Raw genomic sequence first — 23,992 nt, 5'->3', positions numbered from 1 at the left:
TGAGGGAATCCTTTGGGGATAACATGAAAGGGGATGAAGGCTGTGATTCTAAGCCGGTGGAACAATACAAGTAAAGAAGACAGAGGATTCATCGACAGCTCCTAGATAGGGATATAGAACTCAGGATGCCAAGAAAAGGCTATGTGCTTAGTTGAGGTGAACCGGTGTAGCCGTAGTAGGCAGAATGCTGGAGAAGACATCAGAATTCAAATCCTGGCTTGTTCTAATGTCTAATACCTTAGTGACTTTTGAAAAATCATTTAGCAGAACTAGTAAAATGATATACACAATGACTTGAACAGTTAAAATGGAAAGGACAGCAGTGATTAAAAAATACAAAAGTAAAAAAAAAGAAAAAGAGACCTGAAGGCTATGTAAGTGTGACTAGAGCAAAAGAAAATTTCCTTGTGTATTGCTAATCACCTTCCTGACAAAGTTTAGCCTGTGTGAATCTTGGCCACATAAGTAAATAGGCTGATGTCCTTGGAGGTAATTTGTGATGGCTCCTGGTCCTTCTTAGATCTTAGAGCTTGTTCCCTTCCAAGTATCATTTGTATCTATTCCCTAAAAACATCACATTATACAGGCCCCAAGTGCAGCTAGACTGACAATGCTTGCTGTCCTTCCCACATCAGAGTCCTATAGGTCTGTAGGGATCTCTCTGCATTCTGGCCCAATGAGGCTGCCATCATACTCCCCAGAGGAGTTTAAGCCCCTATGCCAACCTGGAGCTGTCCCAGGCCAATTGACTCTGAAGCAGCAAATTAGATGGTCACCAGGGCAAATGAGCCTTGGAGGAACCTCGTGCCCCAGGGAATTTACAGTGCTAGGAAAGCAGCCCAGGGCTGTCATAGCTACTAGTCTGTCCCTGATCTCTAGCCCTGTTTCTTCTTCTCTTCCACCTGTTGCCCCAAGGGTGTGAGAAACAGCAGAGAAGGCACAGGTAATTCCTATAGCCAGGAAAATGGCCTTCCTGGGTAATTCCTGTTACAAAGTATACTCTTCCCAGCTGGGATTGCTATATAGAAGTCTCTGCTTAGTAGGTGTCTGCTCCCTTAAGCCTGTAAATGACTCTTAGTTAAGTAAATAGATTAGGGACTGGATGAGGGTGGAGAACATTAGGAAGAGGCAGGATATTCAGAGATATGTCTGGAGGCCATACATACCTATGAGCCAAATGTAAAACATAATTGCTACAATAACTAATGAGTTCTTAATCTAATATAATGGGAGCTAAAACGAAGAAGGCAATAGACATAGTGTCCTCTGATGTTATCAGGGCCCATTTGGAGTGCCATATTCAGTTTGTGGCATCACAATTTTTAAAGGACATTGTCAAGTTACCCAGTATAAAGTGGAATATGGAAAATAAGATCAAGAAGACAAAAGATGGGTGCAAGGAGCTGGGATATTGAGCCTGAGAAGAAATCTAGAAAGGCAGAAAGTTAAAATCTTCTGGTATTTGAAATGTGTTTTTAATGTAGAATAGTAAATGTTCATGATTATTTAACATGAGAGATCATGTTGCATGATGAATAGAGAGTCAGCCTCCAAGTCAGGAAGATATGAGTTCAAATTCTGCCTCTGTAGCATCCTGTGTGACCCTGAGCCAATGACTTAATTTCTCTGTGCCACAGACAACTTTCTATTATTTTAAAGTGTGCCCAGTAAGGACTCACCTGCATTGATATAGGAAATTAACTCAGAGTTGTGTATATGTGTGTGCGCCAGACATGTCATATATATGTGTGTAAGTTTGCAATTATAAATGTATTCAACCCTTCAAGGTTTACAAAGTACATTTTTTCTGCTTGGCCCCAGAATACAGGAAGAAAAAAATGAATGGAAGCTAGAGTCAGATGTCATGAAGAACTCCTGACCAGTAAGAACAACAACAGCAAGCAGGCAGGAATATGATCAAGGTACCAGGTAAGATAGCGAGGATGTTTTTAAGCAAAAACCAAATGGACACTTATCAGCAGCATCTTGGTCAATGCTACGGGTGACAGCATCCCTGTCAAGTGTAGGAGTTGGGCTAGATGACCCCTAAAGACCCTTCTATTTCTAAAATCTTAGGATTTCATGATGCTATATGTTAGAACACTGGGCTTGTAGAGTTTAATGCCTCTAGATGAGCCTGAAGCAAAAGCCATATGTGAGGAAATTCTTCAGATATTGTAAAAAGTATTTTGCACACCAAAATGTGCTCTATGTAAGCTTTGGTCAGTAAGCATTTTTTAAGCACCTACTAAGTGCCAGGTACTATGCTATGTGTGGGGTTAGGAAAAAAAGAACATATTATTAATTCCTTGGTAATCTTCCTGCTTACTCCTCCCCATGTTTTCCTATGCTCTGTCTCCTCTTTACCTTTGCAATAGCAAACCTCAATATAGTTGTGGTTGGATTGTCAATGAATTGACCAAAAATTCTTTGCTGTGCATGACTTCTGAACCTAGCCTGGTGCTTAGCTTTGCAGCATAAATGCTTTCTCAAGAGATTCAAAGATTTTTGGGAGGAGATAAGATGATACATGAGACTACAGAGAAAACAAAGCACCAGAAACCAGGGACAAAATTATACAAGCTGTGGAAAAGCCCATCTATGATATCTAGGAAGTATTTTTGTCCCTTGTGCTTAGATGGATTTGTGTATAAATTGCCCAAAGACCACAGTACCATGTTCCCTCTTTCCTTGGTGTCTGCCAGTAGCACTCATTCTAGCACTCTGGGCAATGGGGCTTCAGCGTAGGGAGTTTGCCTGGATGATGGTCTGCCGAACAATTAATCAGTCTTTGCCCAAAGCAAAGTGGAAAGCAGGGCTAGCTCCTGCCAGGCAATTCATTGCTCACACAGAACAGATGCTAATCCTAAAATGGAGAATTCAGAGTTGGGGCATTTCTTTTCTTCAATGACAGAATGAAAAGGATGCCTTGCGCACTTCCTTATTGCTAAGTACCTAGGATAGGTAATGGAAGAAGTATGTCCAAACATCCTTCTATCCTGTATTATGAAGATTCAGTTCTTTGGGTGCAGGTAAAAGTTGGTGCATATAAGGAACAATAAAGTAAGCAGGATTAACAGGATGACAAGCTCTGAGGTCTCAGGCATGACTTAGATGATGATATAAGAGTTAGAGTAAAATCACTCAAATTAAATTATCAACAAAATGCTTTGTAAACTCTAAGATGTTTCATAAATATCACTTAATAATAACAATAATAATAATAACAATAACCAACAAGCAAGCAAATATTCATTAAGCACCTACTGTATTCCAAGCACTGTGTTAGGTACTTGGGATACAAATATGAAGAATGAAAATGAATGATACCATTCTTACTCTCAAATAACATGTATAATGGAAGAGGCAAAAAGTACATATACAAATTTGTGCAGAATACGCATAAATAAAATAAATACAAATAAATTAAAATGTAGGGTAACATACAAGGTATGTAGGAAAGAAGAGCATGAGCTTTTGGGGGGGGGGGATCAGGAAAGTGTCTTTAATAACATCAGCACCTTACACTATAAGGACCAAAAAGCTCCAAAAGAATTACATGAGGAAAGGATCACAGATTTAGAGGAGGGTGGGACCTCAGAGATCATGAAATTCAATATCCTCATTTTATAAATGAGGACATCAGCTCAGAAAATTTGAACGACTCCTGCTGTTAAATAAGTGTGAAGTGGCATAGCAAGGTTCTCTGTTTAAAAACACTCAGGAAATGTGATTGTCCACATATGTGAATTTTCCAAATAAATTAGGCTTATCCCCTTCAAGTGCTAATATGTTAAGTTTTATCTAATATGGATGGAAATCTTTTGAAAATTTCTCTACCCTAGGAAACAATGGAAAATTAGCATAGGTACATTGTTTGTAGAGTCTCATTATCATCATTATAAACTTCAGTTTCCAGACTCTGGTCCATCTATGGTCTTGGAGTTGATGAGGTACAGAGATGTACCTAAACTAACTAGCATAGGGTCAAAGGGGCATTGGTCAAGAGCACTGGCAGCCAATGAGATATGCATCCTCTGCACAATCATCAATGAGTGTGCATAGATAAATAGAAATATAGATAGATAAGATAAGATAAGATAAGATAAGATATAAATATGTGCATATTATGGGAAAAGGAGAGAGGACTAATAAGTAAAGAGATTAAGGAAGACAGCAGTTTTGATGAGAAAAGTTTATGAGTGAGAGAAGACAATGTAGAGCACAATTGTCTGACCATGATCCTCAGGGTTCCATTGCTAAGACATGCTTCTGGTACAAAGATTGGAATTTTGAGGGATAGGTTCTATTCCATTCTATCATAACTGAGCCCATGGTGGAGTGATCCTCTGTGCTTTCTTGTCCCACTTTCTATCCCAGCCCACCCCCAAATAGACAGCTATCAGACTGTTCTCAGGGCTGCTGCAACCTCTTACCCCAACACACCTGAAGTCAGCCTTTATCTGAGCTGCTGCTTTCCAACCCTGCTCCCCTATATAAGTAAATTTGCCCAAGACACTAGTTAACAAGCTCTGATGCCATGAATGCTTCTGCATTCAGTAATCCTAAACTGCTGGACATTTAAGGTACTTATGTCTGTTTTTTATGCTGCTATTTTATGTTCTGAGATAGCATTTTTCATCTTCTGGTAAGAGTTTCTCCACCAGAAATGACATAAATTACAAATCCTTCTGGTTCTCTAGTTCCCTCACTCTGCAATGCACACTCTGCTCTAACATGGTGTGAATATATGTGTGTGTGCTCCCCATTCCTCTGCACATCATGTGTATGTTAAAGATTGTTGAAACATGATTGATCCTTCCTCTGATCATTTTCTCCATGTTCTAAAAAGACATTGATATTCCAGTTCTACTCAATGAGCATTTATTAAGCATGTCTTATGTGAAAAGCAGCATAGTATAGTGGGTTAGGGAGCTGACCAAAAAGCTAGCAAGACCCAGGTTCAATTATTGCCTCTGACACATGCTAGTAGTCTTATTCTGGGCAAGTCACTTAACCTATTGGTACTCTAGGCAATTTTCTAAGACTAGAAATTGCACAGAAGGTGTGACCTTCATTGATAGAGGGAGTTTTCTCATTTGGAAAAGTTTTATTTCTATGAAATCACAAGTCTAGTCATTAACCCTGTACTTACATGTGTAGCCATAATGGCTTTTGTTTTCTTTGAATGGCTCAGCTTGCCTCGTTGGGCCTCTGGACACTGTGGCTTGCTCTTCCGGGGCAGGAGGCCCGGGGAGCATGCCGGGAGGCAGACGGCTTCCTGTGTGGGGAGTCATGGGGCTGGCTGAGGGGAGGTGTTAGCTCCAGAACCTGGTCTACCCTAGGGGGAGGAGCCAACTCAAGAACCAATCGGCCCTGGTCATTTGGGCGGAGCTTGATGATGTCAGAAACCCTATAAGAGGGGAGAGGACAGCTTGAAGATTCTTCCTCTCCTTCCTTTTCCGGTTGGAGCCAGAGGCAGTTACAACGACCGTTACAGAGGCAGTTACGACCGTTACATCGTCAGTTTCAGTTGCAGCTTCAGTTTCAGAAACAGACACAGCTGAGGCAGGAGCTGCCAGCAGCAGAGCTGATCTACGGGAGGAAGCTGAACAAAGACTTCAGTCCAGTGGGTAATCTTATTACCATCAAGGGGGAAACATGATTTTGCTTTACGCAATCATGTTTCTCTGTAGCCTCCTGGTTACTCTTTCAAGGCGTACCTATTGGGCCTGGAAGATTATGACCAACATATCAAAATGGGGCTTCTGGTTCATGGGTTGGTTACTGTGGAGCCTAAATAAATGTTTTGATTCTTCTGCCTTCTACTTTGAGAGTTTCTTCTATCCGGCGATTCCGAACCTTTCAGACATGTTTATGATCCTCTTTGAGATTATAAACTCTGCCCTCCTGATACATTTGGCGTCACGAACAGGATCGCTAGGTATAAGATCTCTATTTAGAAGCAGAACAATTCCAGAGGAAGAGATAAATATCCCAGGATGGGAGGATCCATTTTATTCCTCCCTAGCAAAAGAATTGGCTAAAAAAGCTGGACCCTGTGAAAACTGGGAACCAAGGCTACGGAGAGGAGATCCTAGGGATTTAGAAAAGTGTTTACGAGAAGTTGGGATTCAGTCAGGGGCATCACTATCTAGGCAAAGCTGGATAGTGTTATCAGCCTACCGGCTAGTATACGAAAGATTGAGATTAAGTGAAAGACATGGGGGCACTCCTACCCCACAGGAAGAAGGGAAATCTCAGATAGCAGAAGACCAAACTGACTCAAATGAGAACTTTTCTATTAATGTGGCTAAGAGCAACAGGAGACCAAAAAAGCCCAGAGTGCATTTCAACCCAGCCCAGAAAGAGCCGGCTGAGGCACAAAACACTACTGGGGTTCAGGATGTGCCTCACACAGAGAATAGGAGATGGTTAAATGATCAGACAAGGGCTCGACCCATACAAAGGAGGAAGACAGAAACCCGAGGTGAAGATTCAGTTACAAGGGAAATTCAGGAAGATTTCTCACCGCAAGAGGTCACAGATATTTTGAGTAGATTCAGCCAAAGAATAGGAGAACCATTGATATCTTGGATGGTAAGACTCAGTGATCAAGGGGCCGGTGGAATATCAGTAGATGGGACAGACTGCATGAGATTCATAGGTATCAGCCATGATCCTCTAGTTCAACAAGCTTTTAGGGAACATCATCAGCAAGGAGATGGTGATAGCAAGACTACTCTGTTGGCATTAGCCGCTGTGGGATGCAATAAGAGATATGATACTGATTCTATGTGGCCCACTGAGCACAGACCCTGGTATTCACTTAGAGATTGTATCATGAGACTAAAGGAGGAGGTAATGAAGACTGCCATTATGATAGGAACTGCAGACAAATATTACAATGATCCAATGGGACTGTCTCATAGGAATTTAATAATTAGGACAGCTCCCCCTGCTTATAAACAACTAATTTTGAATTTATTGCTTGGAGAAGTAGGGAGCCGTCTTACAACAGTGATAAATAAGATTTTACAGTTATATGACTTAGGTGACTGGGGAAGGGATAGATCTCCTCGAGAGAGAAGAGTGAATAACCAGCAAACTTGGCGCCAAAGGAGAGTAACAAGGAAAGAAATGTTTACTACTTTATTGAGAGCAGGGGTAGGTTTTGAAATGATAGATGGAATTCCAACCAATGAATTATACAGAATGTATAGAGGACTTGATAACACGAGAGATAGGGAAATCAGAACTGCTCCTGCAAATGCTACAGATGTTGAACCTTCAAACCCAAGTGAATCATATGAAAGGGAATACTAGGGAATAGGCCGAGCCCCAGTCCAAATTAAGGAAATACACAGGCTGGATTGTAGACCTCACATTAACTTGACCATATATTGGAAAAATGGGTCAAGTACGGTAACTGAGGCATTAATAGATACTGGGGCCGAGGCCACCCTTATTTATGGAAATCCAGACAAGTTCAGCCATGGAACTCCTATTACCATCACAGGACTAGGAGGGACTGAAATATCAGCCAGACAAGTTAAATTGATGATGAAAATTGGACAGTTGCCCAAGAAAGAATATAGTGTGGTTATTGTGCCTATTCCTGAATACATCATTGGAATAGACATTTTGAAGGGTATGACCTTAAATTTACCTGAAGGGAAATACCAATTTGCTGTGAGGAAAATAGGCATTAATGCAGTCTTAGTGGGGAAAATCAAGATGGATCCAATCACTTTGCCCGAACCTTCTGAAGTAATTACTTTGAGGCAATATCGTGTGCCAGGTGGGCAAGATGAAATTGCCAACACTATAAGAGAATGTGTTGAGGCAGGAGTGTTAGTCCCTACAACTACTCAATGGAACAACCCTGTCTGGCCAGTCCGAAAGTCAGATGGAACATGGAGGATGACAGTAGATTATAGACAGCTGAACAAAGTGACTCCTCCCTTGTATGCTGCTGTCCCAGACACAGTTACTTTAATAGAGAGAATACAAAAACGTGAAGGGACTTGGTATGCAGTTATTGATTTGGCCAATGCCTTCTTTACAATCCCAATAGACCCCAAGCAATGGAATCAGTTTGCTTTTACTTGGCAAGGCCGACAGTATACATTTACACGCCTGCCGCAAGGATATATTCATAGCCCAACTATTTGCCACAGGATTGTAGCTGAACATTTGGATGAATTAAAGTTACCTGGTGTACAGCTTACACATTACATAGATGACATCATGATACAAGGAAAGAATATAAAGGAGGTGGAGGAGAGTTTAGTATTATTAATTGACCATATGAAAAGCAAAGGATGGGAAATCAACCCCGCAAAGGTTCAAGGGCCAGCTCAAACTGTAAAATTCTTGGGGATACAGTGGAATAGAGGACTGCGAGAAATTCTCCCACAAGCTCGACAAAAAATCCAGGATTTTCCCACCCCTACCAATAAGAAAGAGGCCCAAAAGTTCATAGGGCTGTTTGGTTATTGGAGACACCACATCCCACATTTGGGACAGATTTTAAAACCCTTGTATAAAGTCACCAGAAAGAAATATGAATTTGACTGGGGACTTGAACAAAGTAGAGCTTTTGAGGAAGCAAAGGCTGCTATTCAATTAGCTCTAGACTTATGGCCTATGCAAAATGGGCCAGTGGAGTTACAAGTGACTGTACAAGATGACTATGCAAATTGGAGTCTGTGGCAAAAACAACAAAGCCGAAGTGTACCTTTAGGCTTTTGGTCAAGGAAACTACCCTCATCTGGAGTGCAATATACACCTTTTGAGAAGCAGCTGTTAGCTGCATATTGGGCTTTAGTAGAAACTGAGCAACTAACTCTGGGTCATGAAGTGGTATTAAGGCCTGGAATTCCAATTATGACTTGGGTAATGAGTACCCCAGCTTCTCACAGAATTGGACATGCACAAGAGGCAAGCATAATCAAATGGAAGTGGTATATTCAGAATAGGTCCAGAGCAGGCAAAAATGGAGTTTCTGCTCTACATGAATCTGTGGCGAACATTAATACTGAGAGCAATGAAAAGCCCCTTGAATCTAAGCAACAGATGGTACCATCCTTAGTGAAATGGAATAATGGATATGACGAACTAAATGAAGAACAGAAGAAACATGCTTGGTTTACTGATGGGACAGCAAAATATTTAGGACAGAAGAGACATTGGAAAGCAGTAGCCTATAACCCCTGTACAAGGAGAACTCTGGAAAGTTCTGGGATAGGTGGAAGTAGCCAATATGCTGAACTGATGGCAGTGCATCAGGCCATCAGAGCAGAGAAAGGAGGACAGTGTCATATATTTACTGACTCGTGGGCGGTAGCTAATGGATTAGCTACGTGGATGCCTATATGGAAGAATCAGAATTGGGAGATTCATGGCAAACAAGTTTGGGGTAAAGAGTTATGGGAAAATATATGGGACATGTCTTTGGTTACAGATCTGTCAGTTTTTCATGTTGATGCTCATGCAACCCTGACCACACCAGAACGTGAGTACAATGCACATGTGGATCGACTAGCAAAGATTGCTACTGAATGTATTGTCCCTACTCCGACTCCAACTGATGACCCAGCCTTAGCAAGATGGGTCCACCAGACTGCTGGCCATTTAGGGGTCCAGGCCACCCATCGATGGGCACAGGATCGAGGTATCAGTATTTCTCATGCGTTGTTAAAACAAATAACAGAGGAGTGTTGTATATGCCAATTAGAAAAAGAACGAACTCTTCCTAGGATAGTTACTGGAGAAATAGCAAGGGGAAAAGTTCCAGCCCAAATTTGGCAGATAGATTATATTGGCCCACTACCCCAGGATAAAGGATGTAAATATGTATGTACGTGTGTTGACACCTATTCAGGTGTACTAGTGGCTTGTCCTTATAAAGACGCAACTCAGAAAAACACCTGTAAAACTTTAGATATTGTAAGTTTATATTATGGAACCCCAATGCAGATTCAAAGTGACAATGGGTCACATTTCAAGGGCAAAGAAGTGAAAAGATATTGTGTGTTGAATAATATAGAATGGATATATCATATTCCATATTACCCACAAGCATCTGGGCTAATTGAAAGAATGAATGGATTGTTGAAAGAACAGCTGAGAAAATTAAGCTCAAATAATTCATATCGACATTGGAAGGATAATTTGTCTATTGCCTTACGTAATTTGAATAATAGGCCCTTAGGGGGGAGTACACCTCTAGCCAGAATGATGACCCCAAATCTGCAGATCAGAGAACAGCAAACATGTGAGATCCAAAACATTGAATTTTGGACTGTGAGGGAAGATGTCCCACTACCAAGTCCAGGAACACCTGGTTCAGCAGGATATGATTTACATTGTATAGAGAATTTTAGGTTAAATAGGAAAGAGATAAGAAAAACCCCTACTGGAGTATGTATGAGAATCCCCAAGAATCATCTTGGATGGATATTACCTAAACCAGGATTAGCGGCTCAAGGAATACATGTATTGGCTGGAGTGATAGATTCTAATTATCAAAAAGAAATTGTTGTGACACTCCAGAATATGGGTAAAAAACCTGTACAATTTTGTAGAAATGATAGGATGGTTCAAGTCATTATTATCCCCTGTGAAAAAATACCCTTTGTGAAAACTGACCCTCCTCCCAAAATAACTACTAGAGGGGCAAAAGGGTCTTGCTCCATTGATAGAATAAAGTCAGGAGCTAAGGTATGGGTAAAACGGAAGCCAGATGATATTCCAAAGGCTGCAGAAGTTATAGCCCATGGGAAGGACAACACTGTAACAGTTGTCTATTCAGGGGAAAATAATTACCAAATCGTACCCCTGAACCATATATTTTACCGTGAATAGGTTATAATAATAGATTCACAGACTATTCTTTTTGTCCTTTGTTTTGGCTAACCTTGTTGCTAGTTTTGTTTCCTTCAGGCTTAAGCACCCTGCACTTTCCGGTGACTGCCTAAGCATGTAGCATTCTTGGAATTCCTGCCAGATTGTTAAAGAAATGACTTCTGGAATGGGACTTTTTGGGGGCAGGGCCATCTCTACATCCAATTTCAGCATGAAGAAGCTATGGAAAATGAGACCTTCACCCCTCACCCCAAGATTTTGAGCCCCAATCGTTCAAGGGGGGTGGAAATGATGATAGTGTTCTGTTTACTTATTTTGTGTTATCCTTGCTGTGTTGTTTTATTGTTATGATATTATTGATCCTATGTAATGGATACAAGGATTTAGGGGTGGACATTTGAATTATTAATAATTATTTTGGGGATGATTGATTGAAGAGATTATCTTGCTGGGACCTAGGGGTGGATCGCATTTGAATCGTTAAACCAATGTTTAGGAATGTCACCAAATGATATGTTTTGCTTTATAATGAATGATATGTTTTAGTTTCCTTTGTAATTGAATCACAATGTATGTTCTAGGATACATGGCTGATTAGATTATGTATCCTATAACAAGGGGTGGAATGTAGCCATAATGGCTTTTGTTTTCTTTGAATGGCTCAGCTTGCCTCGTTGGGCCTCTGGACACTGTGGCTTGCTCTTCCGGGGCAGGAGGCCCGGGGAGCATGCCGGGAGGCAGACGGCTTCCTGTGTGGGGAGTCATGGGGCTGGCTGAGGGGAGGTGTTAGCTCCAGAACCTGGTCTACCCTAGGGGGAGGAGCCAACTCAAGAACCAATCGGCCCTGGTCATTTGGGCGGAGCTTGATGATGTCAGAAACCCTATAAGAGGGGAGAGGACAGCTTGAAGATTCTTCCTCTCCTTCCTTTTCCGGTTGGAGCCAGAGGCAGTTACAACGACCGTTACAGAGGCAGTTACGACCGTTACATCGTCAGTTTCAGTTGCAGCTTCAGTTTCAGAAACAGACACAGCTGAGGCAGGAGCTGCCAGCAGCAGAGCTGATCTACGGGAGGAAGCTGAACAAAGACTTCAGTCCAGTGGGTAATCTTATTACCATCAAGGGGGAAACATGATTTTGCTTTACGCAATCATGTTTCTCTGTAGCCTCCTGGTTACTCTTTCAAGGCGTACCTATTGGGCCTGGAAGATTATGACCAACATATCAAAATGGGGCTTCTGGTTCATGGGTTGGTTACTGTGGAGCCTAAATAAATGTTTTGATTCTTCTGCCTTCTACTTTGAGAGTTTCTTCTATCCGGCGATTCCGAACCTTTCAGACATGTTTATGATCCTCTTTGAGATTATAAACTCTGCCCTCCTGATACAACATGGAAGCTCTGGAGATAGGTACTAGGACACAAAGGGAAAACAGTTACTGTCCTCAAGAAGCTTATTGTCTGCTAGCAGGGAAAGGGAACAGTATAGCGTGTAAATAAATCATATGGGTATAAAAGCACATGCACATATATGTACATATATATATGCATATATGATACACGTGTGAATAGATAGATGAGTTATAAATATGTGTATATTATAGGGAAAGGAGGGAGGACTACTAAGTAAAGGGATTAAGGAAGACAGCAGTTTTGGTGAGAAAAATTTACGCGTGAGAGAAAACAATGATACAATATCTTGGAAAATGTTTGAACATAATTCACTTTGTCAATCTTTCAGCCACCAAATCAGTGTGAAAAGATGACTGACTCTGGAATCTGAGGTCCTGGGTTCAAATCTTGCTTATGATCTTTACTTCCTGTGTAATTGGAACAACTTACTTAATGCCAAAGGGCCTCAGTTTTATTATCTGTAAAATGAGTGAGTGAGACTATGGCCTCTGAGATCCCTTCCATCCCTATATCTGTGATCCATGTAGAGGAAAATGCAGACTATTTGCACTGTGTCTTAATATTCTGTTTGGCCAGAATGTTCTTTTCTACTATATTAACTTTCATCTTGATCATCCTTTGTTTGATTTGCCATTGAACATGAAGTGGAAATTAAAGCAGGAACTGAAACATGCACCCTGAGAACTAGAAGTATAAGAGCAGGAAGTTGTGAAATTCAGCTTTTCTGCTGCCTTTACTTTTAGAGATGATGAATATTTATCATCTTAATTCTTATGGTGAAAAGTATTGAGGTTCTCTGTCATAGTGGGGCTCTGAATGGTGTGGTAACGGGTCACTATTTTCTCAGGCCTCAGGACATTGATTCTAGCCCAACAGGCTCTGACATTTTGTTTCTCTACGTGTCTGTTTCTGTCATTCTCCAGACTTCTGTGTAGTATTGGACTGGACCAGATAATTAGAACCTGAGTATGCTGCCCTTGAGGTCTCATCATGATGAAAAATACCACAGAAGGCAGCTTCTCAGCTTTTTTCTTGGTTGGGATTCCTGGCCTGGAGGCCTTCCACTGCTGGCTAAGCATCCCTGTCTTCCTCCTGTATACTCTGACTCTTCTGGGAAACACCCTCATCATCCTCACAGTCAAGCTAGAGCCCAGCCTCCACCAGCCCATGTTCTACTTTCTCTGTATGCTAGGCCTTAATGATGTGGCCATTGCCTCATCCACAGCGCCCAAGATGCTCGGTATCTTCTGGCTAGATGCCCACCTTATTGCATTTGATGACTGCCTGGTACAGATGTACTTTATCCACACTTTCTGCATCCTCGAGTCAGCCCTGTTGGTCTCCATGGCCTTTGATCGATATGTAGCCATATGCCACCCACTACACTATGCCACTATTCTGACTACCCCTATAGTCATTAGGATGGGATTGGTTGGGGCTGCCCGGGCCATTATCATGGTCCTTCCTTGTCCACTTCTCATATTGCGACTACCCTACTGCACCAAGTACATCATCAGGCATGCCTATTGTGAGCACATGGCCATAGTAAAATTGGCATGTGCCAACACCCTTATTAACAGAGCATATGGCATCTCTGTGGCACTCTCTGTCATGGTACTAGACCTAGGACTTATAACCATGTCCTACATCAAAATCCTCCAAGCTGTCTTCAGGCTCTCCTCCAAGGATGCCCGATCCAAAGCCCTGGGCACATGTGCTGCCCACGTTTCCACAATTTTGGTCTCCTACATACCTGCCCTGTTTAGCTTCCTTACTCATCGCATTGGCAGGAAAGTGCCCCCATCCCTCCACATCATCTTTGCCAGCGTGTATCTTCTTGTACCTCCTACAGTTAATCCCTTAATCTATGGTGTGAAAACAAAACAGATCCGTGACCGAGTAATGGGACTTTTCTTCCCAAACCAGAAGACAGGGGAACACTAACTAAGAGTAATTGGTATAGGGATAGCCAAAGGATGAACAGTCAATTTAGTAAATATTTATTAAGGGTCTACTAAGTGCAAGGTATAGTGTAAGGCAGTGGGTACACTCAGTAGTCTCAGGTCTGAAATCTCATTGAATCAGAAGTTTTCTCTAGAAATACAGATTGCAACGCATCTCTGTTTGTCCATCCTGCGTGATTATTATACAGGTCCTCCCATAAATTTGAACCATTGTTCGGGAGGGGGAGGGGTTACTAGTGGAGCCCTCTAGATGTTCCCTGGTCATCCATTGCCCTTCATGTGAACAATCCAAATTATTTTTCTATCATGAAGTTACATGATGGCATCTTACTCCTGTTCTCCTTTAAAAATCCTCCCTGGATATATCTATATCTAGATACAGATATAGACATAAATAGATATATACAGATATATAGATATAGATCAGCCTGCTCACACTCACCATGAGCTTCTCCATTATGTTCTGTATTATATAAATTATTTATTCTTCAGAAACTGTAGGATTCTTTGTCTTTCTGCCATATGGCAGAGTGTTGGTATTAAAAAGATGGGTTTTGGGGGGGCGGAGCCAAGATGGCCGCATGAAGGCAGCCTCTTACCAGAGCTCTCTCACAAGGTCTGTCAGATTCCCATAAAAAAGTGAATTTGAGCAGATTTGAGAGAGTCAGAAACCGCGAGCAGTCTGCGTGGGGCAAATTTCCGAGCCGGGAGAGTCTGAAAGGCCAGAGGAACGAACCTGCAGGCGCGGAGAGTGCTCGGTGCGGAGCTGCTCCAGACCAAGGCGGAAGCCGCCGGCCGGGAAATCCACGTGGGAGACGAGCTGGGAGAAAGCTGGGCGCCCGAAACCGGCAGAGATCCCCAGGCCTCCCAACACAGGACGGCAGTCTCTGGGAGCGACGAGAGGCAGCGCAACGCCACCAGCCGCGAAAACACCCAGTCCTGACGCTTGCAAAACCCAGGATCTCGGCCTCTTGAACTTCCGGAAGACTCAATGGCTAGGTAAGCGGCTCTAACCCCTCCCCCCCTCACCCAGAGAATTCCTCGGGGAAAAAAAAAAAAAAAAAAGAGAACTGAAACAGAGGAGAGAGTAGCGGGGCTTCACAGGACAAATACTAGAAGCTCATTAGTCCCAGAGGGGAAGAGTCGGCAGGGGGCCAAGCCAGGAGCCCAGACGTAACCTTGCTCCCCCAGGGGAAGCGCCAGTCATCAGCTCAAACAACAAACAGCTGAGACCATTGCTGAAAAGCAAGTGCTGGAGAGCACCCACAGGGAGTGAGACGCCAGGGAGCCAGACCCCTCCCCCACACCTCAGGAAACTGAAGGTTATAATTTTAGACTCACAACCCCCAGAATAAGAAAGCTGGGACAGAAAGCCCTGAGACTCACAGATAGAAATTCGTTCTAACGCCAGCAAAAGGCAATCCAACATGAAGAAGAACACAAAAAAACCGAGGACAATAGATTCTTTTTATGGAGACAGGCAGGATCAAAATATCGACATAGAAGAAGATAGCAATGACACGGTAGATACATCAGATACCTCAAAAGCTAATATGATCTGGTCTCCAGCCCAAAAAGCACTGCTGGAAGAGCTAAAAGAGGATTTTAAAAACCAAATTAGGGAGCTAAAAGAAAATATGGAAAAAATGGAAAAAAGGGAGAAAAAATCCACTGACGAAATCAAGTCCCTAAAGAATAAGATTGGCGAAATGGCTATGGAGATTCAGAATCTAGAGAGAGAAAAGGACACCCTGAGAGGTGAAATCAACCAATTGAAAATGGAGGCTCAAAAGCAAAATGTAAACACTAACTCATTTAAAATTAGACTTGAGCAAGTGGAAGCTAATGAATCTATGAGGCATCAAGAAGTAATAAAACAAAATGTAAAGAATGAAAAAATAGAAAAAAATGTGAAATATCTGATTGGCAAAACAACTGACCTGGAAAATAGATCCAGGAGAGACAATTTGAGAGTTATTGGTCTACCGGAAATCCACGATGAAAAAAGGAGCCTTGACAGTATCTTCGAAGAAATTATCAAAGACAAGTGCCCAGAGGTCCTAGAACCAGAGGGCAAAATAGTCATTGAAAGAATTCACCGATCACCCCCTGAAAGAGATCCCAAACTGAAAACACCAAGAAATATTATAGCCAAATTTCAGAGCTATAAACTTAAGGAGAAAATACTTCAAGCAGCCAAAAAGAAGCAATTCAAATATCGTGGAACTACAGTCAGGATCACGCAGGATCTCTCAGCTTCCACATTAAAAGACAGGAGAAATTGGAATATGATATTCCGAAGGGCAAAGGAGCTGGGACTACAACCAAGGATCAACTACCCAGCAAAACTAAGCATAATTTTCCAGGCAAGGCGATGGACATTCAATGAAATAAGGGAATTCCAGACCTTCCTGATGAAAAGGCCAGAACTCAATGGAAAATTTGATCTCCAAATACAAACCTCAAGAGAGACATAAAAAGGTAACCGGGGGAAAAACCCCACAAACTTCATTAACCAATAAGCTTAGGTTGTTTACATCTTTATGTGGGATTATATCATCTTATGTATGTTTTTTATGTATATATAAATATACATATACATATATAAGTCATTCTTGTGAATGGTACAACTATTGTGACAAATGAAAGGGATATATATAGGTTGTGAATGCCTGTATAAATTAACTGATGTAAAGATATAAAATATAAATAAGAGATATAAAGGGAGGGCTATGAGGGAAGTGGTAAGAAGGTTGTAGAAAAGGGTAAATTACACCAAAGGAAGTGGCAAAAAAACATATTATAGTAGAGGGAAAGAAGGGAGGGAGAAGAGCAGTATTTGAGCTTTACTGTCATCTGATCTAGTTCAAGAAGGGAATAACATACTCTGATAAGTTTAGAAATCTAACTTGTCCTACGGGAAGTGGGAGGGAAAGGGGGGAAAAAGGGAGGGGGGAGGGCAGAAGGAAGAGGAGAAGTAGCAAGTGGGTAACGGTTAGATAAGGGAGGGGAATAAAGAGGGAGGGTTAACTGAGGAAAGCGGCCGTCAAAAGCAAAACTTTGTTGGGGAGGAGAAGGGGAAAGGGAGAAATAAAAGCATAAACAGGGGGAATTAGGATGGAGAAAAAGACACAGATAGAAATCATAACCCTGAACGTGCAGGGCATGAACATTCTCACAAAACAGAAGCAGATAGCAGAATGGATTAAAAACCATAATCCTACAATATGCTGTTTACAAGAAACGCATCTGAAACAGGGGGATACACATAGGGTTAAGGTAAAAGGCTGGAGTAAAATATATTGTGCCTCAGCTAAAGTAAAAAAAAGCAGGTGTAGCAATCCTAATCTCAGACAAAGCAAAAGTAAAGATAGATTTAATTAGAAGAGATAAGGAAGGACATTATATCCTGCTAAAAGGCACCATAAACAATGAAGCAATATCATTGCTTAACATATATGCACCAAGTGGTAAGGCATACAAATTCTTAGAGGAGAGGTTAAGGGAGTTACAGGAAGAAATAGACAGCAAAACTATAATATTGGGAGACCTCAACCTCCCCCTTTCTGAACTTGATAAATCTAACCTCAAAATAAATAAGAAAAAAGTTAAGGAGGTAAACAGAATTTTAGAAAAGGCACATATGATAGACCTCTGGAGAAAACTGAATGGGGATAAAAAGGAATATACTTTCTTCTCAAAAGTACATGGCACATACTCAAAAATTGACCATGTACTAGGGCATAAAAACCTCACAATCCAGTGCAGAAAAGCAGAAGTAGTCAATGCATCCTTTTCAGATCATGATGCAATAAGAATCATTTTTAATAAAGCAACATGGAAAAATAAGCTAAAAACTAATTGGAAACTAAATAATTTAATTCTAAAGAGTGAGTGGGCCAAAGATCAAATCAGAGAAACAATCAATAATTTCATTCAAGAGAATGACAATAATGAGACAACATACCAAAACTTATGGGATGCAGCAAAAGCAGTTCTTAGGGGAAGTTTTATATCTCTAAATGCCTACATGAATAAAATAGGGAAAGAGGAGATCAATGATCTGGGCATACAGCTGAAAAAGCTAGAAAAAGAGCAAATTGAAAACCCCCAATTAAATACCAAATTAGAAATACTGAAAATCAAAGGAGAGATTAATAAAATTGAAACCAAGAAAACTATTGAATTAATAAATAAAACAAAGAGCTGGTTTTATGAAAAAACCAATAAAATTGACAAACCTTTGGCCAATTTGATTAAAAAAAAGAAAGAAGAAAATCAAATTACCAGTATAAAAAATGAAAAGGGTGAGGTCACCTCTAATGAAGAGGAAATCAAAAGAATAATTAGGAATTATTTCGCCCAACTGTATGCCCATAAATTTGACAACCTTAGAGATATGGATGAATATCTACAAAAACATAAACTGCCCAGACTAACAGAGAAGGAAGTGAAATTTCTTAATGACCCCATATCAGAAAAAGAAATTGAGCAGGCCATCAATGAACTCCCTAGGAAAAAATCTCCAGGGCCAGATGGTTTTACATGTGAATTCTATCAAACATTTAAAGAACAATTAATTCCAATACTTTGCAGACTATTTGGGAAAATAGGTGAAGAAGGAGTCCTACCAAATTCTTTTTATGACACAAATATGGTACTAATACCTAAACCAGGTAGAGTTAAAACAGAGGAAGAAAATTATAGACCAATTTCTCTAATGAATATTGATGCAAAAATTTTAAATAAAATATTAGCAAAAAGATTGCAGCAACTCATTACGAGAATAATACACCATGACCAGGTAGGATTTATTCCAGGAATGCAAGGCTGGTTCAATATTAGGAAAACTATTAGCATAATTGACCATATCAACAACAAAACTAGCAAAAACCATATGATCATCTCAATAGACGCAGAAAAAGCCTTTGACAAAGTACAACACCCATTCCTATTAAAAACACTGGAAAGCATAGGAATAAGGGGAACCTTCCTCAAAATTATAAATAACATCTACCTAAAACCATCAACAAGCATTATTTGTAATGGGGATAAACTAGATGCATTCCCAATAAGATCAGGGGTGAAACAAGGATGTCCATTATCACCCCTATTATTCAATTTGGTTCTAGAAACATTAGCTGTAGCAATAAGAGAAGAAAAAGAAATTGAAGGAATTAGAATAGGAAAAGAAGAAACTAAATTATCACTTTTTGCAGATGATATGATGATTTATCTAGAGAATCCTAGAGAATCAAGTAAAAAACTACTTGAAATAATAAACAACTTTAGCAAAGTTGCAGGATATAAAATAAACCCACATAAATCCTCAGCATTCCTATACATTACTGACAAAGCCCAACAGCAAGAGATAGAAAGAGAAATTCCATTCAAAGTTACTGAAGGCACTATAAAATATTTGGGAGTCTATTTGCCAAGACAAACCCAGGGCCTATATGAACATAACTATGAAACACTTTTCACGCGAATAAAATCAGATCTAAATAAATGGAGAAATATCAGTTGCTCATGGTTAGGCCGAGCTAATATAATAAAAATGACAATTCTACCTAAATTAATCTATCTATTCAGTGCCATACCAATCGAACTACCAAAATTTTTTTTTACTGAGCTGGACAAAATAATAACAAAATTCATTTGGAAAAACAAGAGGTCTAGAGTATCTAGGATATTAATGAAAAGACATGCTAGGGATGGTGGTTTAGCCACACCAGATATTAAACTGTACTACACAGCAGCAGTCATCAAAACTGCCTGGTACTGGTTAAGAAACAGGGGTGTGGATCAGTGGAATAGGATAGGTACACAAGTAGGCGAAATCAACAAGTTTAGCAATCTACTCTTTGATAAACCCAAAGAAGCCAGTTTCTGGGCTAATAATTCACTATTTCACAAAAACTGTTGGGAAAATTGGAAAATGGTAGGGCAAAAACTGGGCATAGACCAATATCTTACACCATATACCAAAATAAAGTCAAAATGGGTTCATGATTTAGGAGTAAAAGTTGATACTCTAAGTAATTTGGGAAAGCAAGAAATAGTTTACTTATCAGATTTGTGGAAAAGTAAAGAATTCATGACCCAACAAGAGATAGAGAGCATTACAAAATGCAAAATGGATAATTTTGATTATGTCAAATTGAAATGTTTTTGTACAAAAAAAGCCAATGCAACAAGAATTAGGAGGGAAGCAGAAAATTGGGAGAAAATCTTTGCAACTAGTATCTCTGATAAAGGCCTCATTTCTAAAATATACAGGGAGCTAAGCCAAATATATAGGAATACAAGCCATTCCCCAATTGAGAAATGGTCAAAGGATATGAACAGGCAGTTTTCAGAGGAAGAAATTAAAGCTATCTACAGGCATATGGAAAAATGCTCTGGATCGCTGCTGATTAGAGAAATGCAAATCAAAACAACTCTTAGATACCACATCTCTCCTGTCAGATTGGCTAAAATAACAAATCAGGAGAATGATAAATGCTGGAAAGGATGTGGGGAAATTGGAACATTGTTGCATTGCTGGTGGAGTTGCGAGCTGATCCAGCCATTTTGGAGGGTGGTGTGGAACTATGCCCAAAGGGCTATAGAAATGTTCATACCCTTTGACCCAGTAATACCACTTCTAGGGTTGTATCCCAAAGAAATCATGCAAGCGGGAAAAGGACCCATATGTACAAGAATATTTATAGCAGCTCTCTTTTTGGTAGCCAAGAATTGGAAAGCAAAGGGATGCCCATCAATTGGGGAATGGCTGAACAAGCTGTGGTATATGAAGGTGATGGAATACTATTGTGCCATGAGAAATGGGGATGATGCAGACTTCATAACAACCTGGAAAAACCTACACGACATAATGCTGAGTGAGCGGAGCAGAGCCAGGAGAACGTTGTGCACAGCCACAGATATGTGGATTCCGTGAGGAACAACCCTGACATACTGCGCTTCTCTCAGCAACCTAAAGGGGCAAGGACAACTCCAGGGGACTCACAATGGAGAATGCTATCTTCATTCAGAGAAAGAACTGCGAAGTTTGAATACAGGCTGAGGCACACTACATGCTCGCCTTTTCTGCTTCTCTTTTGTTTTTGGTTTTGGGTTTTTTTTTTTGTTTTTGTTTTTTTGGTTCTGTTTCTTCTTTCTCATGATTCATTCCATTGGTCAAAATTCTTCTCCACGACTTGACTAGAGCATAAATTAATTCAATGCGAAGTTATACATGACAGTTATATGAGACTTCATGCCATCTTGGGGAGGGAGGGGGGAGGGAGGGGAGAAAAACTGGAACTCAAAACTATGTAGAACCGTGTGTGGTAAACTAAAAATAAATAAAGGAAAAAAAAAAAAAGATGGGTTTTTATTTTCATGATAAGTTTGGGGTCATTAAAGGAGTTTTTCAGTTTCTCTCTTCTGCTCTTGATTTCCCCAATCTGGGCCCAACTAATTTTCCATCTGTAATGTCTGCAACAAATCCATATGTGTGTGTGTGTGTGTGTGTGTGTGTGTGTGTGTGTGTGTGTGTATGTGTGTGTGTGTGTATGTATATGTATATATGTATATGTACATATATACATATACACGCACACGCACACACACACATATATATATATTATATATATACTTATATACTGATACATAAGTTCTATAGGCTGTTTATTTAAATGTGGTTGTACTACAGAAAAGAGACTTTCTTTACCCATTTGGTATTTATGAACCGGTCAAGCTTCTTTGCGTAATTACACATCTCTTCTCAGAGCCTATGCAGTGTTCTAGAGAGCTTGATGCAATCAACATTACACCATTCACAAACAGGAACTTCTGGAGGACTATATCAGTTATAGGAAATCCTTCCCCAACTTGTATCTGGACTCTTCCTAATTTTCCAGGCTTTTTGCAACTTACTCCCCACAGTAATTAAGTCCAGTGACACACTTCCTTTCTGTTCTTCACATAAGAAATTCCATCTTCTAAATACATGAATTTTCACTAACTATCCTCAATGCTTCAAATTCCTTACCTCCTCTTCTCTGCCTCCTGGCTTTCCTGGCTTCCTTTAAGTACCCACTAAAATCCTGCCTTCTGCATGAAGCTATTCCCTTATCCTACTTAACATGAGGGTCTTGCCTCTATTGATTATCTCCAACTTATCCTTTGTGTACCTGGTTAATTTCATGTTGTCTCCCTCATTAGATCAGTGAACTCCTTGAGATCATGGACTGGTTTTTTTTTTAATTTTTGCTTTGTTTTGCCTTTGTTAATATTCCCAGATCTGAGCACACTGTCTTCAAACATAGTAGATACTCAATAAATTCTTGTTAACTTGACTTAGACATGTCTCTCCCCTTTATGTTATAGCTGATGTCTATGAGCAGAGGGTTATTGCACAAGTTTGTTTGTTTTGTTGCTCCTTTCAAGGAATATTGAATGATTTTGCTTTATAAGTGGTAGATACAATATTATAAAATAACTTGTAAAATAACATTTTGTTATATAGACTCTAATAATTTTTTCATAACCGATAAACAATAAACACAATGAGATCTTATATTCTCTACATCTTTGAGTTAATTATGAAATGTTAAATATATACTCTACTGCTGAATATCATTTATGAAAGTCTGCTAGTTCTTCACTAGTGTACTTATCAAGGACTCTCTTGATGTGTTTTTAAATGACTCATAAAGATTTTTGTAGATTGGAAAGAGTATAGGCTGATAGTTATTGATATTCTCTTATCTTCATCTTTGTTACTGATGAAGTTCACAATCCCCAGGAATCTGGGATACAGAAACAGATGAGTAATCTGTCATTTGAGAGATGTTCTGTTTGTGAGCCTCTACTTTCTCAGCCTTTTAAGTGTAGCCAGCACAAATCAGTATGTAAATGTTATTCTCACCCCAATAGACATGTGGTAAATTCTGTGGCACCATAATTCATAGATTTTTATGCATGCTACAAAGGGACAGAAAGAGATTCCTTTCAAAGTCAAAACTTCCTTGAGTTACTTACTGAAAAATCTCTACTTGGGCCAGAAGAAAGAATATATTTGTATAAAAATATTTATAGCAACTTTTTTTGTATTGGCAAAAAAAAACTACAATGTAAGTTGAGGACAGTTGGAACAAAGCATGGTGTATAAATTTAATAAAATACTCTTATAGCTATAAGAAATGATAAAAAAAAGTTTCAAAAAAATTTGTAACAAATGTACATAGTTCAGAAAGACAAATTTCCACTATGGTTATGTCTAAGTGTTTAAGATAGAAAATGCATATGGATAGAGAATTGCCTTTACTGCTCCTCAGAAGGAAGAGGTAAAAAAAAAAGGACTTACAAAATTCCTTAAATTGGGAAACAAGCAGGTGTCAGGCATGGTGCTAAGCACTTTACAAATATTATTTCATTTGATTTCCAAAACAACCCTGAAAGGTAGGTGCTACTGTCACCATTGTACATTTAAGGTAACTGAGGTAGAGTGCTTAAATGACTTGCCCAAAGTCACATAGCTGAGTCCATATTTAAATTTAGGTATTCCTGACTTTAGGGCCAGGGCTTTGTCATTTGTACTGTCTGTTTTTCTTGTTCAGTCATTCAGTCGTGTCTGTTCATGGGTGTGTGGGGTGGGGGAGGAGGGGGGTTGGGAAAGATATTGTAGTGGTTTGCCATTTCCTTCTTCAGTGGATTAAGGCAAATAGAAATTAAATGATTTGCTCAGGGTCACACAGCCCG

At 40.0% G+C, this 23,992-nt stretch overlaps 1 protein-coding gene across 1 annotated transcript; it reads left to right on the top strand.

The window, feature by feature from the left end:
- Window positions 1–13,268: 13,268 nt before the first annotated feature.
- On the top strand, window positions 13,269–14,222 carry LOC118840293 (putative olfactory receptor 52P1). The gene has a single exon (XM_036747767.1). The coding sequence runs from the start codon at window positions 13,269–13,271 to the stop codon at window positions 14,220–14,222; it is 954 nt and encodes a 317-aa protein (XP_036603662.1).
- Window positions 14,223–23,992: the final 9,770 nt, after the last annotated feature.

The sequence above is a fragment of the Trichosurus vulpecula genome, chromosome 2, assembly GCF_011100635.1.
Source record: "Trichosurus vulpecula isolate mTriVul1 chromosome 2, mTriVul1.pri, whole genome shotgun sequence".
Classification (NCBI taxonomy): domain Eukaryota; kingdom Metazoa; phylum Chordata; class Mammalia; order Diprotodontia; family Phalangeridae; genus Trichosurus; species Trichosurus vulpecula.
This window is presented reverse-complemented; position numbering and strand designations above follow the sequence as displayed.

Excerpts from the sequence above, each read along its gene's own strand:
- LOC118840293 (XM_036747767.1), top strand. The coding sequence starts at position 13,269 with ATGATGAAAAATACCACAGAAGGCAGCTTCTCAGCTTTTTTCTTGGTT.